We start from the raw sequence: 12823 nt of genomic DNA on the forward strand, positions 1-12823 counted from the left end.
GCCTGATATTTACAGGCACTGTGCCTGTGACTGAGGTCACCCAGATAAAAAAGACACCATTTGGGTCCTTGATGAGACTCTTCACTGAAGAAAGAGCCTGAACGTAGTTACTGGCAGCCTTTAAAAAGGGGGTGGAGAGGTCATCTAAATTTGAGAGGCATTGTGGGAGATGAAAAAGAGGCTCTGAGTTGGCCATTTGATTCTTGGTTTCTCCACATCCTTGACAGGTGAGCTTGGCAAGTCACTCAAACTCATCTATCATCTATCGAAAGTGTTAATAAGCAGACAAGAACTGCTGCAAATCGTCAAAAAGATAACCTTTATAAAAATGAAGACGGACAAACGAAAAAACCCAAGTACGAGGCTTATTGGAAGTGACAGCTAGGAGGGTCGCCCTTTGATGGAAAAGCCAGGCTCTTCCAAAGCTCTAAACCCACCACGGAGCCCAGCATGCGGTCAGAATCTGCTCAATAAGCCTTCCGGGATGGATCAAGTTCCGCTTCCGCAGGCAGATTTTCGCTGTAGGCGTGAGCGCAGGACGGCCGACGCACATCAGCGTCGGACCTCCCTCCCGCGCATGCTCCAAAGAATAGGCGGAGAGCGGAAGGGCGGGGGAGTGAGGAGACGCAGCCGATCTCCGGCTCGTTCGCCCTGCAGGCCCGCGCGGGAGGCGGGGGCGCGCGCGCGCACGTTCGCGCGGCCGGCTGCGTACAGTAGTGACGGCCGCGCGGGAGCGGTCACGTGACCATAGCGGCTGCCTGTACAGTAAGGACCCAATATGGCAGCGGCGGTAGCAGTGGCAACGGCAGCAGCAGGACCGGCCGCCCCATAGACCCCCGCCCCCCCGCGCACCACCCCGCCGCTTCCTCTGCTTGGGTGCTCCTCCGGCCTGACTTCCCCTTTCTCCCACCTTTCCCGGCACCGCGGGAAAAGCATCGCAGGGCAGAGCAGGCAGGGCGGGCGGCCGGAGCCCGGACACAGGAGCCTCCCAGTCAGTTCAAGACCCGACATGAGGGAAAAGGGCCGTAGGAAGAAGGGCAGGACCTGGGCGGAGGCCGCCAAGACGGTAAGGGGGAGGGAGCGAAGGGGAAGCCCGGGAGAATTTTGTTCCCTCGCCGCCTGCCGGTCGCAGGGGAAGGGAGGTCATTGGCCCAGCGACCCGGCTGAAGGGGGCACAAAACCGCGCGGAGAGGGCGGCGGTTAGTGTCGGGGTTGTGATCCCTGTGGGAATGGAGGCGCCTAGCGGAAGAGGGTCGCCGCGGGGCTGTGGCTTTTCCCTGCGTCTGCGACGAGTCCCTTTGGTGTTTTGAAGCTGCCTTTCGGGGTCACGTCGCTCTCACCTCCACTCTGTGGTAGCTCGCGCCCCGGCATGGGGAAGTCGGTTGTGCTTGCACAGTAACCGGTTCTTCTCCCTTGTGCGGCTGAAGAGCCCCCATTGGATGCAGATAGGAGAAGGCTTGTGCGTGCACCCAGCCCCGGAAAGAAGAGAGGAGCGCTGGTTCTTGGTAGAATTTACCCGCTATAGCGGACATGCCGCCTGACCCCGGGTTCCCTGCTCGTCTGGGCTCCCAGATCCAACGTGAGGTCACGAGGCTCTTGTTTTTGTTTGCTGTTGAAGCTGAAAGTGCAGGAGGTGTTTAGAAACGAAGTAACAGGTGGGACTTGTAGAATTTTTTTTTTTTCTGTTTCCGTAGAGACCTACTCTGAACAAGGCAGCAATGCATGGTGGGACGTGTAGTTTACCCGGCCTTGACTTTTCCGTAGCTAAAGTGATGGTGGGTTCACGAAGTTGTAATTAGTAGGTAAAACCATCTTTTTTTCCCCCCTAATTTTTAATAAGGAGATTTAGAGGTAGGATTTAAGTGATCAGTGAGACTTTTATTGTGTTGTATGAAAAAATGAAAAGCGTGTATGTATGTAGAAATGAAACATTAGGAGATGCAGCAGAAAAGTAATAGGACATAAAACAGCAGCATGTTAGTGTTGGCAAGTGAGAAAGTGTGGAGACGTTGTCTTTAACGGTGAATCATGTCAGTAATACTTGTATAATATGGAGAACCCTTCTGAATGAACCCTTTTTATATGATGTACGGTTTATTTTTTAAATGAGGTGTTTTTTTCTGATTATGAAAGTAATAAATGTAAACCGTGGGAAAACTTGGAAAATTATAGGAACGTATAACGAAGAAAATAAGAAATCACGTATTTCCCCCCTCAGCTATATTTGCTAATGTTATTTGTTATATTACCATCCAGTCTTTTTATTTCCCCACATTTGGATCCTGCTGTTTATTCAATCTTGCGCATTTTTGTAAACCTTGTGCGTTTGTTTTGTAAATTTGATGTGATAGGGGATTTGATGAGTCTTAAGCTTGTATTTCTGTTTTAGTTGGAAATGTGAAAAAGTTAGTGAATAAATAAAAGCACATTTTATTTATTGAGTGTTATCACTTAACAGTCTTTTCATAATTGTGGCTGTGCTAATAGTTTTCTTCTAAAAGATAAACCCTAGAAATTTTTTTGGTCCTGAGGAAATTGCTTCTTCACAGAAGGCTGTTACACTTTATTCTACTTGATGAATACCTCAAGGCTTTTTCTTTTTATTAAAAAGATGGCAAATTTTAATTGTAGGTAAACAGACCACAACCCTAATTATGTTAATTAAGTCTCTAGAATCTTAAGAGTACTTTTGAATTATGGTCTCTTTGGATAAAATAGTCTAATCATTAGGAGATTGTGACAAGTAGGAAAATGTTTCTTCTGCTGTTTAGATTTTCCTATAATTAACATATGTGTTCATTCATAATAAACATTTCATGCCTGGCTAGCTGTGTGAAAAATAGTATCTAAAAGATGGAAAGTCTAGTTTATTAAGTAGAATACTGAGTGAGTTCTTGAAGGGATCAGTGTATTAGCAGCTTGGTATTATTATTTGGTTCTGGCAAATGTAAGGCCTCAATCTTAGTAAAAATGAATTTTAGAAGGAGAATGGTTACACTAAAACTTTTTTTCCCCTAGTGGGCAAAATGTAAAAAACACCCTACTCATTTTGGTTTGTTTTATCATCTGTAAAGTGAGGAATTAAACTAAACCTCAGTATTTAAAAGGTTTCCGTTTGTAGAAAGGACTATTTAGAAGTAAATGTAGAGGGAATAGATAAAAGTAAATCTTTATTTTTTCAGAATATTGAGTTCGGAAAATTAGTGATTTGACAAATGAAAGTAACTTTGACCTAAATTAAGAAATGTTTCATATATTTATAAGATCAAGAGGACTAGGAGAAGTATGTCTTAAGAAACTTATTTCATAGGCATTAAGGTCAGGTGTTCTAGGAACAGTTTGAGCAAGGAAAGAATAAAATTATTTATGAAAACAAGCAATAGCCGCTTCTTGTTTCGTTGTGTTCTTGGTACCTGCATTGTAGAGCTGTCCAGTTTTAGGGAGCACTTATTAAAATGGGGCTGTATTTCTGAGCAATAATATAGCAATAGATAAATAAAATTATATATACACACACGTATGATGTGGAGGGTATGTGTGTGGATGTGAGAGCTATGGGTTGATGTAAGGTTATTATAAACAATCTGAAAAATCAAGAAAATAAAATTCATAATTACTGTAAGATAGTAAAATTATGCCAAAAGGCTGATTAAATCTAAAGTATATAGACTGGTTCCAATAACTAGGGACACCAAAGAGAGGGATAATGAGTTGAGATTCCACAGAACTTGAATGCTCATTCACTACACTGGACCATCTGCCTACTGATCTTATATTTGCCCTATATAAATACATTAGTTATAAAAATCATTACTCAAATATTTAGTTAACAGTCGCACATGTTTTGAATTTTAAGGATGGCAGTGATGGTGATGAAATGATTTGGGGTTAGATCTGTAGTATAGTGTTTGGTTCAATTTGAATAGAAAAACTTAATAGTAAGCCAGAAATCTTAAGAACCATTACACTGATTTTAGAATTGTGGGCAAAGTTATGCTCATTCTTTAAACAAAACCAAGCAAAAAACCCCCAAAATATGAAAACATAAAACCTCGTATCATCTAAATATTTAATGACACCCTGAGGAGTTTAGCTGTTTTAATAAAGCAGAGCTTTGGAAATAGTACAATCCTGTTGATCCTGTTTTTCTTTTGACTTTTCCCTTGTTAACGGACCACAGCTAGGGAGGCATTGTCCTAAAAAGACAAGTTTGTTGTGATTTTAAGTGGAAGGGACAGAGAGGCAGACCTTAGAGATTGTACATTAGAGGTACTTTTGGATATCTTGGGAATAAGGTGATTAGAGTATGAGAAGTGAAATAAGTATGGGTGTTACAGGTGAGGAGCACAGCAGTGTGTCTTGTAGATCTTTAGCATGTGGTTTGTAGACTGACGAGAAGGTGTTTTTTTTTGGGGGGGCAGGATGCTATCTATATAGATTTCCCTTAGTGGTTAATACTATTTTGAATGAACATAGATTTTTATTTTTGTCATTTACCTAAAGTCATTTAACTTTGGGGAATAAGATGAAGGATAGAAAATTTCTGTTTAAAGGAGTAATCAGAGTCTAATTACTTTGTGTAGGAAGTATAGAAAATGAAAAGTAACTAAAAGTATAATAGGTGCGCCTGGGTGGCTCAGTTGGTTAAAGCATCTGACTCTTGATTTCACTCAGGTTATGATCTCAGGGTTGTGAGATCAAGCCTTGCGAAAGGCCCACACTAAGTTGTGAAGCCTGCTTAAGATTCTCTCCCTTTCCCTCTGCTCCAGTCTTAACTTAGAAATTTTCAGGACCCTTAATCTTTATTTTGAGTAATTTTTTTCTTAAAAATTATAAATACAGGGCTGCCTGGGTGGCTCAGTCGTTAAGCAGCTGCCTTCGGCTGGGGTCATGATCCCAGGGTTCTGGGGTCGAGCCCCACATTGAGCCCCACAACGGGCTCCTAGCTCAGCGGGGAGCCTGCTTCTCCCTCTCCCTCTGCCTGCCGCTCTCTGTTCATGTGCGCGTGCGCTCTCTCTCTCTCTCTCTGTGTCAAATAAACAAAATCTTAAAAAAAAAATAACTGGGGCACCTGGATGGCTACCTTCCACTTGGCTCATGATCCCAGGGTCCTGGGATTGAGCCCCACGTCAGGGCTTCCTGCTCTGCTGTGAGCCTGCTTCTACTCATCCCCCGCTTGTCCTCTCTAGCTCTCTCTCTCTCTCTCAAATAAATAAAGAAAATCCTTAAAAAAATAAAAATAAATTATAAATACAAATATAGACTTAAAAGCCAGGCCTGGTTATGTCCCTTTGGATATATATTGACCAGTCCAGAGTCATTTTTAGTCTGTATTTGTATTGTATTTGTAGTTGGATTAAAAATCTCTAGGAGAGAACATGTGTTTTGGAAAAACATAATACATCTATTGCAGTTATTTATTTATTTATTTATTTATTTATTTAAGATTTTATTCATTTGACAGACAGCCAGCGAGAGAGGGAACACAGACAGGGGGAGTGGGAGAGGAAGCAGGCTCCCAGCCTAGGTGCCCTATGCGGGACTCCATCCCAGGACTCTGGGATCAAGCCCTGAGCCGAAGGCAGACGCTTAACGACTGAGCCACTCAGGCGCCCCTATTGCTTTTATAATACAGACTATGGAAGGTAAAACTGGGCAAAATCTTGGTTTGTGGAATACATAGAAAATAGAATGAGAAAGCATTGGGATCATGGGTTAAAAATTGAGAAACTGCTCTGATCCATAATTTTCAAAATACTAACTGCATATTTATATTTATTATTCCAGCTTTATTGGGGTTTAATTGACATAAAATTTTAAGATACTTGATACATTCATGAAATTGCTATTTGCAAGTCTGTTTGTGCTAGGTGATTTGATGTAACACTCTTCACTTGACTGATCCTCCTTCTTGCCATAACATTAAAGTTACCCTGTCTTTGCTTCTTGAATTTTGTATTATTTTCATTTCACCCTTATTTCTGTCCTGTTTTTATGTGCCTGCTTTAAAAGCCCACAAACTAACTAGTTGAATGAAAAATCAAAATCTTTTTTGAACACATAAATTAAAAATTTCTATGAAACATACTGCTGCTACTGCATCTCCTAGAATTCCGACAGGAGCTGAGAAAATAGCATCCCATTTGCAGAATTCTTGCTATTTCCTCCTCTACAGATTCTGTCTTCTCTTAAAAGGCTGTGCAGTTTTGCTGTTGGTGAAATTTTGCTGTCGGTGTTTTCACTACAAAAGCTGTTTGGAAGGAGACCACCGTGTGGAAGATAAAACTACAGGGAACTGAGTAGTATGGTTTGTTAAAACCTGCCTTGTCTTTTTTACCAGAGACCTCTGAATGCCCCTCTAGTTCTATAGTCTTTCCTTCCATGTTGCAGAGACCATCCTCATAGTTTATAGTAGTGTGCAATTTAGTATTTTTCTTTTTCTTTTTCTTTTTTTTTTAAAGATTTTATTTTTAAGTCATCTCTGCACCCAACATGAGGCTTGAACTCAGAACCCTGAGATCAAGAATCATATGCTCCACTGACAGCCGGTCGCGCACCCCTTTAGTACTTTTAGTACAGTTTGATTTATCACGTTTGTAATGTTGTTTAAAAGGTTATTGGATATACTAAATTTTACAAGAGATATCCTAAATTTTAGAACTCTTCAAATATGACTTAAAAACAATAGTATTACTTGCTTTGAGTTTCTATTGAAGTTATATAGGCTCATTCTTAGAAAAAGATGGAACAGAAGAGTGTAAAGAGTTAATCCTTGATCAATGAAAATGGGAGTAAGTGAAAGTCTGCATACTGAAATAATTGCAAATGGAGTTACCATACTGAAATTATGGTTGGTAGTTCAAATATAGCTTTCTGGACTTTTAACCCTGTATGTGGAGATAATACATAAATGTGTGTATACCTATTTATATTTTATATACAGTTCTGCAACTTGTTTTTTAGTTATGAATATCATGGATGCCCTTTTTTTTTTTTTTAAGATTTTATTTATTCATTTGATACAGAGAGAGAGAGAGCGTGCCTGCGAGCGTGGGTGCGCGTGAGCACAAGCAGGGGGAGTGGCAGGGAGAGGGAGAGGGAGAAGCAGGCGCCCTGCTGAGCAGAGAGCACCATGTGAGGCTTGATCCCAACACCCTGGGATCATGACCTGAGCTGAAGGCAGCTGTTTAACTGACTGAGCCATCCAGCGCCCTATCATGGATGCCTTTTAATGTCATGACTTAACATATCTGCCTCATCACTTTAATGTTTTCTTAATAGTCCACTGTTTTTAGATGTACCATCATTTAAAAAAAATTGGTCCTTGAGTTTTTGACGTGTAGGCCATTTATAGGTTTTTTCCTTCAGTACTTCAGTATCTGCATGTGGGCAAATATGTATGTATGCATGTACATTGCGTGTGTGTGTGCACGTGCATTTGTGTGAATGGAATAGTTAAAGAGTTTGTAAACTTGAGTTTGTGCCAATTTATATTCCCCTCCAAAATTTTGAAGGTTACTGGTTTTTTCCTACTTTTCTCTTTTCCAAGGAATTTATCAGTCTTTACTCTTTGCTACTTTGATTTACATTTCTTTTGTTCAGTAGAACCTAGTGGAAATGTTCTATATCTGTACTGTGCAACACAGTAGCTGCTAGTCGTATGAGGCCATTGAGCACTTCAAATGTGGCTAGTGTGAGTAAGGAACTGAATTTTGAATTTTTCTTAAAAAAGATTGTATTTATTTATTAGAGGGAGAGAGAGCACGGACGCACAACTAGGCAGAGGGGCAGGCATAGGGAGAGGGAGAAGTAGGCTCCCCCATAAGTGGAGGGTTTGACACAGGACTCAATCCCAGGACCCTGGGATCATGACCTGAGCCAGCGGCAGAGGCTTAACTGACTGAGTCACCCAGGTGCCCCTGAATATTTTTTTTAATAAAGATTTTATTTATTTATTTGAGGGAATCCTCACAAGATAGCTTGAGCAGTGGCGGGGGTGGGGGGAGAGGGAGAAGCAGACTGCTTGCTGAGCAGGGAGCCTGATGATTCAGTGATGTGGGGTTTCAACCCAGGACTCTGGGATCATGACTGGAGCTGAAAGCAGACACTTAATGGATTGAGCCACCCAGGAGCCCCTGAATTTTCAATTTTGTTTAATTTTAATTTAAGTTTAAATAGCCTCATTTGTTTAATGGCTGCCATTATTGGACATTGCAATTATAAAGTCACTTCCTATACTTATTGACTCTCTGGATGTTTTTCAGTAAACTTGTCTGTTCAGATCTTTTACCTTTTGTTTTTCTTCCTGGTCTTTAAGGAAGTAGTTTTTTTGTCATACGTGTTCTAGCTCTCGATTCCATTTTTGTTTCTTGATTTGACTGATACAGGCTTTTTTTTTTCCTGTCCAGATATTTTTAATTGTAATGTAAACAGATTTGTCAGTCTTTACTGTTTGTGCTTTTCTAGGTTTTGAGTTGTTTTCCCCACTTAAAGATTGTAAATTGAGTATACTTTTTTTTTTTTAAAAAAGATTTATTTGTGAAAGCCGATGAGCAGGGGGAGGGGGCAGAGGGCAAGGGAGAGAGAGAACCTCAAGCAGACTCCCTGCACGGGCAGAGCCCAATGGGACTCTATCCCAGGACCCTGAGACCATGATCTGAGCTGAAATCAAGAGTTTGCAGCTCAACTGACTGAGCCACCCAGGCACCCCAAATTGAGTGTAAATTTTAAAAAATGTTAGATTCAAAGGCATATCTTCCTTTTTTTTTTTTTTTTTTTTTAAGATTTTTATTTATTTGTTTGACAGAGAGAGACAGCCAGTGAGAGAGGGAACACAAGCAGGGGGAGTGGGAGAGGAAGAAGCAGGCTCCCAGCAGAGCAGGGATCCCGATGCAGGGCTGATCCCACTGGGACCACGCCCCGAGCCAAAGGCAGCCGCTTAAGGACTGAGCCACCCAGGCACCCCAAAGGCGTATCTTCAATAAAATACATGTTTTATTGTGAACAAATAAGAGGAATTCAGTTTATATTTTAGTAAGACTGCTGGTGGAAGACAGACTTTTTTTTTTTTTAATGTGTGCTCTATGCCCAGTGTGGGGCTTGAAATCATGACCCTGGGAATAAGAGTTGAATGCTCTACCACTTAAGCCAGCCAGATGCCCCTAAAGGCAAGACTTTTACCTGTTTTTATCTGCAGAGCTTAACTCACTTTATTGCATGAGTGCTAAGTCTTTTTTTTTTTTTCCACCTTTTTTTATTGGAGATAAAAAAGAAGACCCCGTTCTTTCAGGAGAGCACAATTTGAATAAAGTTAGTCAACTATAATCAGTATTGTTAGGAAAACTGGTCAGGTATCTCTTGTTCTGAGAAAAATGATTCCAAGATACACCAGGGTATCCAAAGACCCTTTTGAGTTATGGTTGGACATGGGGAATTTTCTTTTCTTTTAAAAATTTATTTTAGAGCGAGCACATGGACATGGGTTGGGGGGGGTGCAAAGGAGAGGGAAAGAGAGAATCTTAAACAGGCTTCCCACTGAGCCTGGAGCCCCACGTGGGGCTTGATCCCATGACCCTAAGATCACCCTGAAATTACTACCTGAGCCAAAATCAAGAGTTGGGCTCTTAACCTACTGAGCTCCCAAGGCACCCCTTGACGTTGGGAAATTTCTGTGATGATTCTTACTTCTGACCTTGCTTAACAAAGCTAAAATTGGTTAATGGTAAATGCGCATGTACTTAGTACTAGGCATCAGGGAACACTTATAAAATCTTATAGTGTCTTTTGAGTAATTTGATCCATCTTTTGGTAAAAATCATGTGAAGACTTTTCATTTGAAAATTCTTTGGCTGCTGACATTTAAAATTTGATACTTCCTTTAGAATTGACTGTCACTGGAGTTCACAGCTTGGGATGGCCCAAATCATCTTGAATCTTTAACCCACTGATACCTGAATTATTTAGTAGCTGGTTTAGCTATATTCAGTTTCAAATAAAGTGCTTAATGGTGTTAGTGACTGACTTCTAAATAGTAACATAAAAATTTTAATGTGTTCCTGTTGATTTATAGAGATTAGTATACATTTGATTTGAGTGGTTTAGACAATTTTTAAAAAAGATTTATTTAGGGGCGCCTGGGTGGCTCAGTTGATTAAGCGTCTGCCTTCAGCTCAGGTCATGATCCTGGGGTCCTGGGATTGAGCCCCACATCAGGCTCCCTGCTCTGTGGGGAGCCTACTTCTCCCTCTTCCTCTGCCTGCTTCTCCCTATGCTTGTGCTCTCTCTGCCAAATAAATAAAATCTTAAAAAAAAAACCCCAGCGCTCAAATATTAAAGTAAGAATCATCTGGGGAGCTTGTTAATAATGCATATTTAAAAAAAATTTTATTTTTAAGTAATCACACAATGTGGAGCTCGAACTCACAATCCTTAGTTTGGATCACATGCTCAACAGACTGAGATAGCCAGGTGTCCCATATAATGGATTTTTATTAAGTAGGTCTGCAGTGTAGCCAGAGATTCTGCATTTCTTTCTTTCTTTTTCCTAAGATTTTATGCATTTATTTATTTGAGAAAGCAAGCACATGGTGGGGAGGAGGAGGAGCAGAGGGAGCAGGACAAGTAGACTCTGCGCTCAGTGCAGAGCCCGGTGCAGGGCTCAGTCTCACAACCCGAGCTGGAACCAAGAGTCGGGACGCACAACCTACTGAGCCACCTAGGCACCCCCCAGAGATTCTGCATTTCTAACAAGTTCCCAGGCGATGCTGGTACTTTGGTCTAAGGACCAGATTTGGAGTTATAGGGATTTACACTATGCTTTCTCAATTTTCCTGATGTTAAAATAGAGATAATAATAGAATTTACCATTTGGGGTGTTAGGTGATCAGGTTAGAATGTCTGAAAAGTTCCTTGTATAATCCCTAGTATAAGTACTATTTGTTGATGTTACTGGAAGGTTAATAAATACGTATTTTTTATTTTATGTTTTTTGAATGGGAAAATGAAATACTGTGAAGTTACTTCTTAGCAAATAAGCACAGGTTTGAGACTATTGTAATGAAAAGCCAGTTTAACCTCAGGGACCCCATTCGCCCCCTGTTTCCCAAGGTGAATGAGACACAGAGTGAAACTAGCTTTGAACAACTTTGGGAACTGACTGAAAGATCCATCTCTTGCTTCAGGAGATTCTGCACAAAATCCCACTCTTGACTTAGACACTGTGAACTGCCTATGGAGAGGGCCATGTGGCAAGGAGTGGCAGGCAGCCTCCAGGAGCTGAGTGACTCCTGGCCAAGAGCCAGCAAGGAAACAGAAAGAGACTTGAAACCTGCCAACAAGTAAGCTTGTTAGTAGGCTTGGAAAAGAACCCAAAGCCTCAGATGAGTTCACAGTCCCAGCTGATACTTTGATTTTAGCCTAGTGAGACCCTAAGTGGAAGACTCAGTTAATCCATGCTCAGAACCTGACAACATAGAAACAGAGATAGGGTCGCCTGGCTGGCTCAGTCAGAAGAGCTTTTGAGTGTTGATCTCAGGGACCTGTGTTTGAGCCTCACATGGGGTGTAGAGATTACTAAAAAAAATAAACTTAAAAAAACTGAGATAAATTTGTTTTAACCTAAGTTTCATAATTATTTATAAATAAGCACAAAATAAATTTGTGTTATAGAGGCCATATAATAGCAAACTAGTAGTAATACTAAAATTTGGTGGAGAGGGGAACATGGCAGGGTTGGTCTCAGAATATTTTGCCTGGGTATTAAGGGATGATGGATAAAACAGGTGAATATGAGTAAGGGCATTTTAAGCAGAGGGAAGAGCTGAAAAGAGGAAAAGAATTTAAAAATGTAGGGAATGTTCGATGCATGGCTAATTTACCTGTGAGTATTGTAAAGTATAGTGAAAGATACGGCCAGAAAAGGTAGGTTGGGGCTAAAATGTGGAGAGCTGTAGAAGTTGGGCTGACAACTATTTTTATTCTAGGAGCCATAGAGCGTTTTTATGTAGGAGATAACATCACATCTGTATTTGAGCAGTTTGGGTCATTTGTGGGATTTATTGTAGAGAGGTTATGAGGGTGAGAGTAGGGCTCTCTTGAATTAAACGGGTAGGAGGTATACATTTTCTATATATCATTCAGAATTTTTTCTCATTTTATATCTGGTATACCTACACCTATCCCATTTACAGCTCTCCAACAGAAGCCTTTTTTTTTTTTTTTTTTTAAATAAAGATTCTACCTATTTATTTGATAGAGAGAGAGGGGAAACACAAGCAGGGGGAGTCGGAGAGGGACAAGCAGGCTTCTTGCTGAGCAGGGAGCTCGAGGTGGGGCTTGATCCCAGAACCCTGGGATCATGACCTGAGCCGAAGGCAGCCGCTTAAATGACTGAGCCACCCAGGTGCCCCTCCAGTAGAAGCCTTTACTGAAGTTCTGCTAGTCTTCTGAAGTTTTCACACGTACAGGAGGTTGTGGAATGCTGTTGAGCACAACAAAATGTTACTATTTTTAAGATGAAAAAAGAAAGCAAAACTTTCCCAGTTATTCTAGCTCATGTTGATTTTTCAATTCCTGAATGACTGTTCTTTCCATACTACTGTCCTCTGTACCTGGTCTTCAGGTTCGGGCAGGTGGTAGAATCAATCAGGGCTGTGTGTTGCACAGCTCCAAGAAGGAGCCATTTGTACTGTATTTTATGTGACTACTACTACCTGGAGTCAGATACCGCGGTAGCTCTGGGATGCATGATGCTCTTTATGAAAACACCATTAAATATTGGTTATTTCCCATTTTTTCATTTAGTACTGGATTTGCTTCATACGTA

General features: G+C 41.1%; 1 protein-coding gene across 2 annotated transcripts in view; it reads left to right on the top strand.

Moving 5' to 3' along the window:
- The first annotated feature begins 735 nt into the window (after positions 1–735).
- Positions 736–12823, top strand: part of ASXL2 (ASXL transcriptional regulator 2) — a 128821-nt gene continuing 116733 nt past the window's right edge. The window contains exon 1 of one of the 2 annotated variants that reach the window (XM_057308963.1): positions 736–1066. In XM_057308963.1, coding sequence (XP_057164946.1) covers positions 1010–1066 — 57 coding nt within the window. In that variant the 5' untranslated portion in view covers positions 736–1009. The other variant, XM_057308964.1, reaches the window with a different exon arrangement.

Source organism: Ursus arctos, unplaced genomic scaffold (assembly GCF_023065955.2).
Source record: "Ursus arctos isolate Adak ecotype North America unplaced genomic scaffold, UrsArc2.0 scaffold_8, whole genome shotgun sequence".
Lineage (NCBI taxonomy): Eukaryota > Metazoa > Chordata > Mammalia > Carnivora > Ursidae > Ursus > Ursus arctos.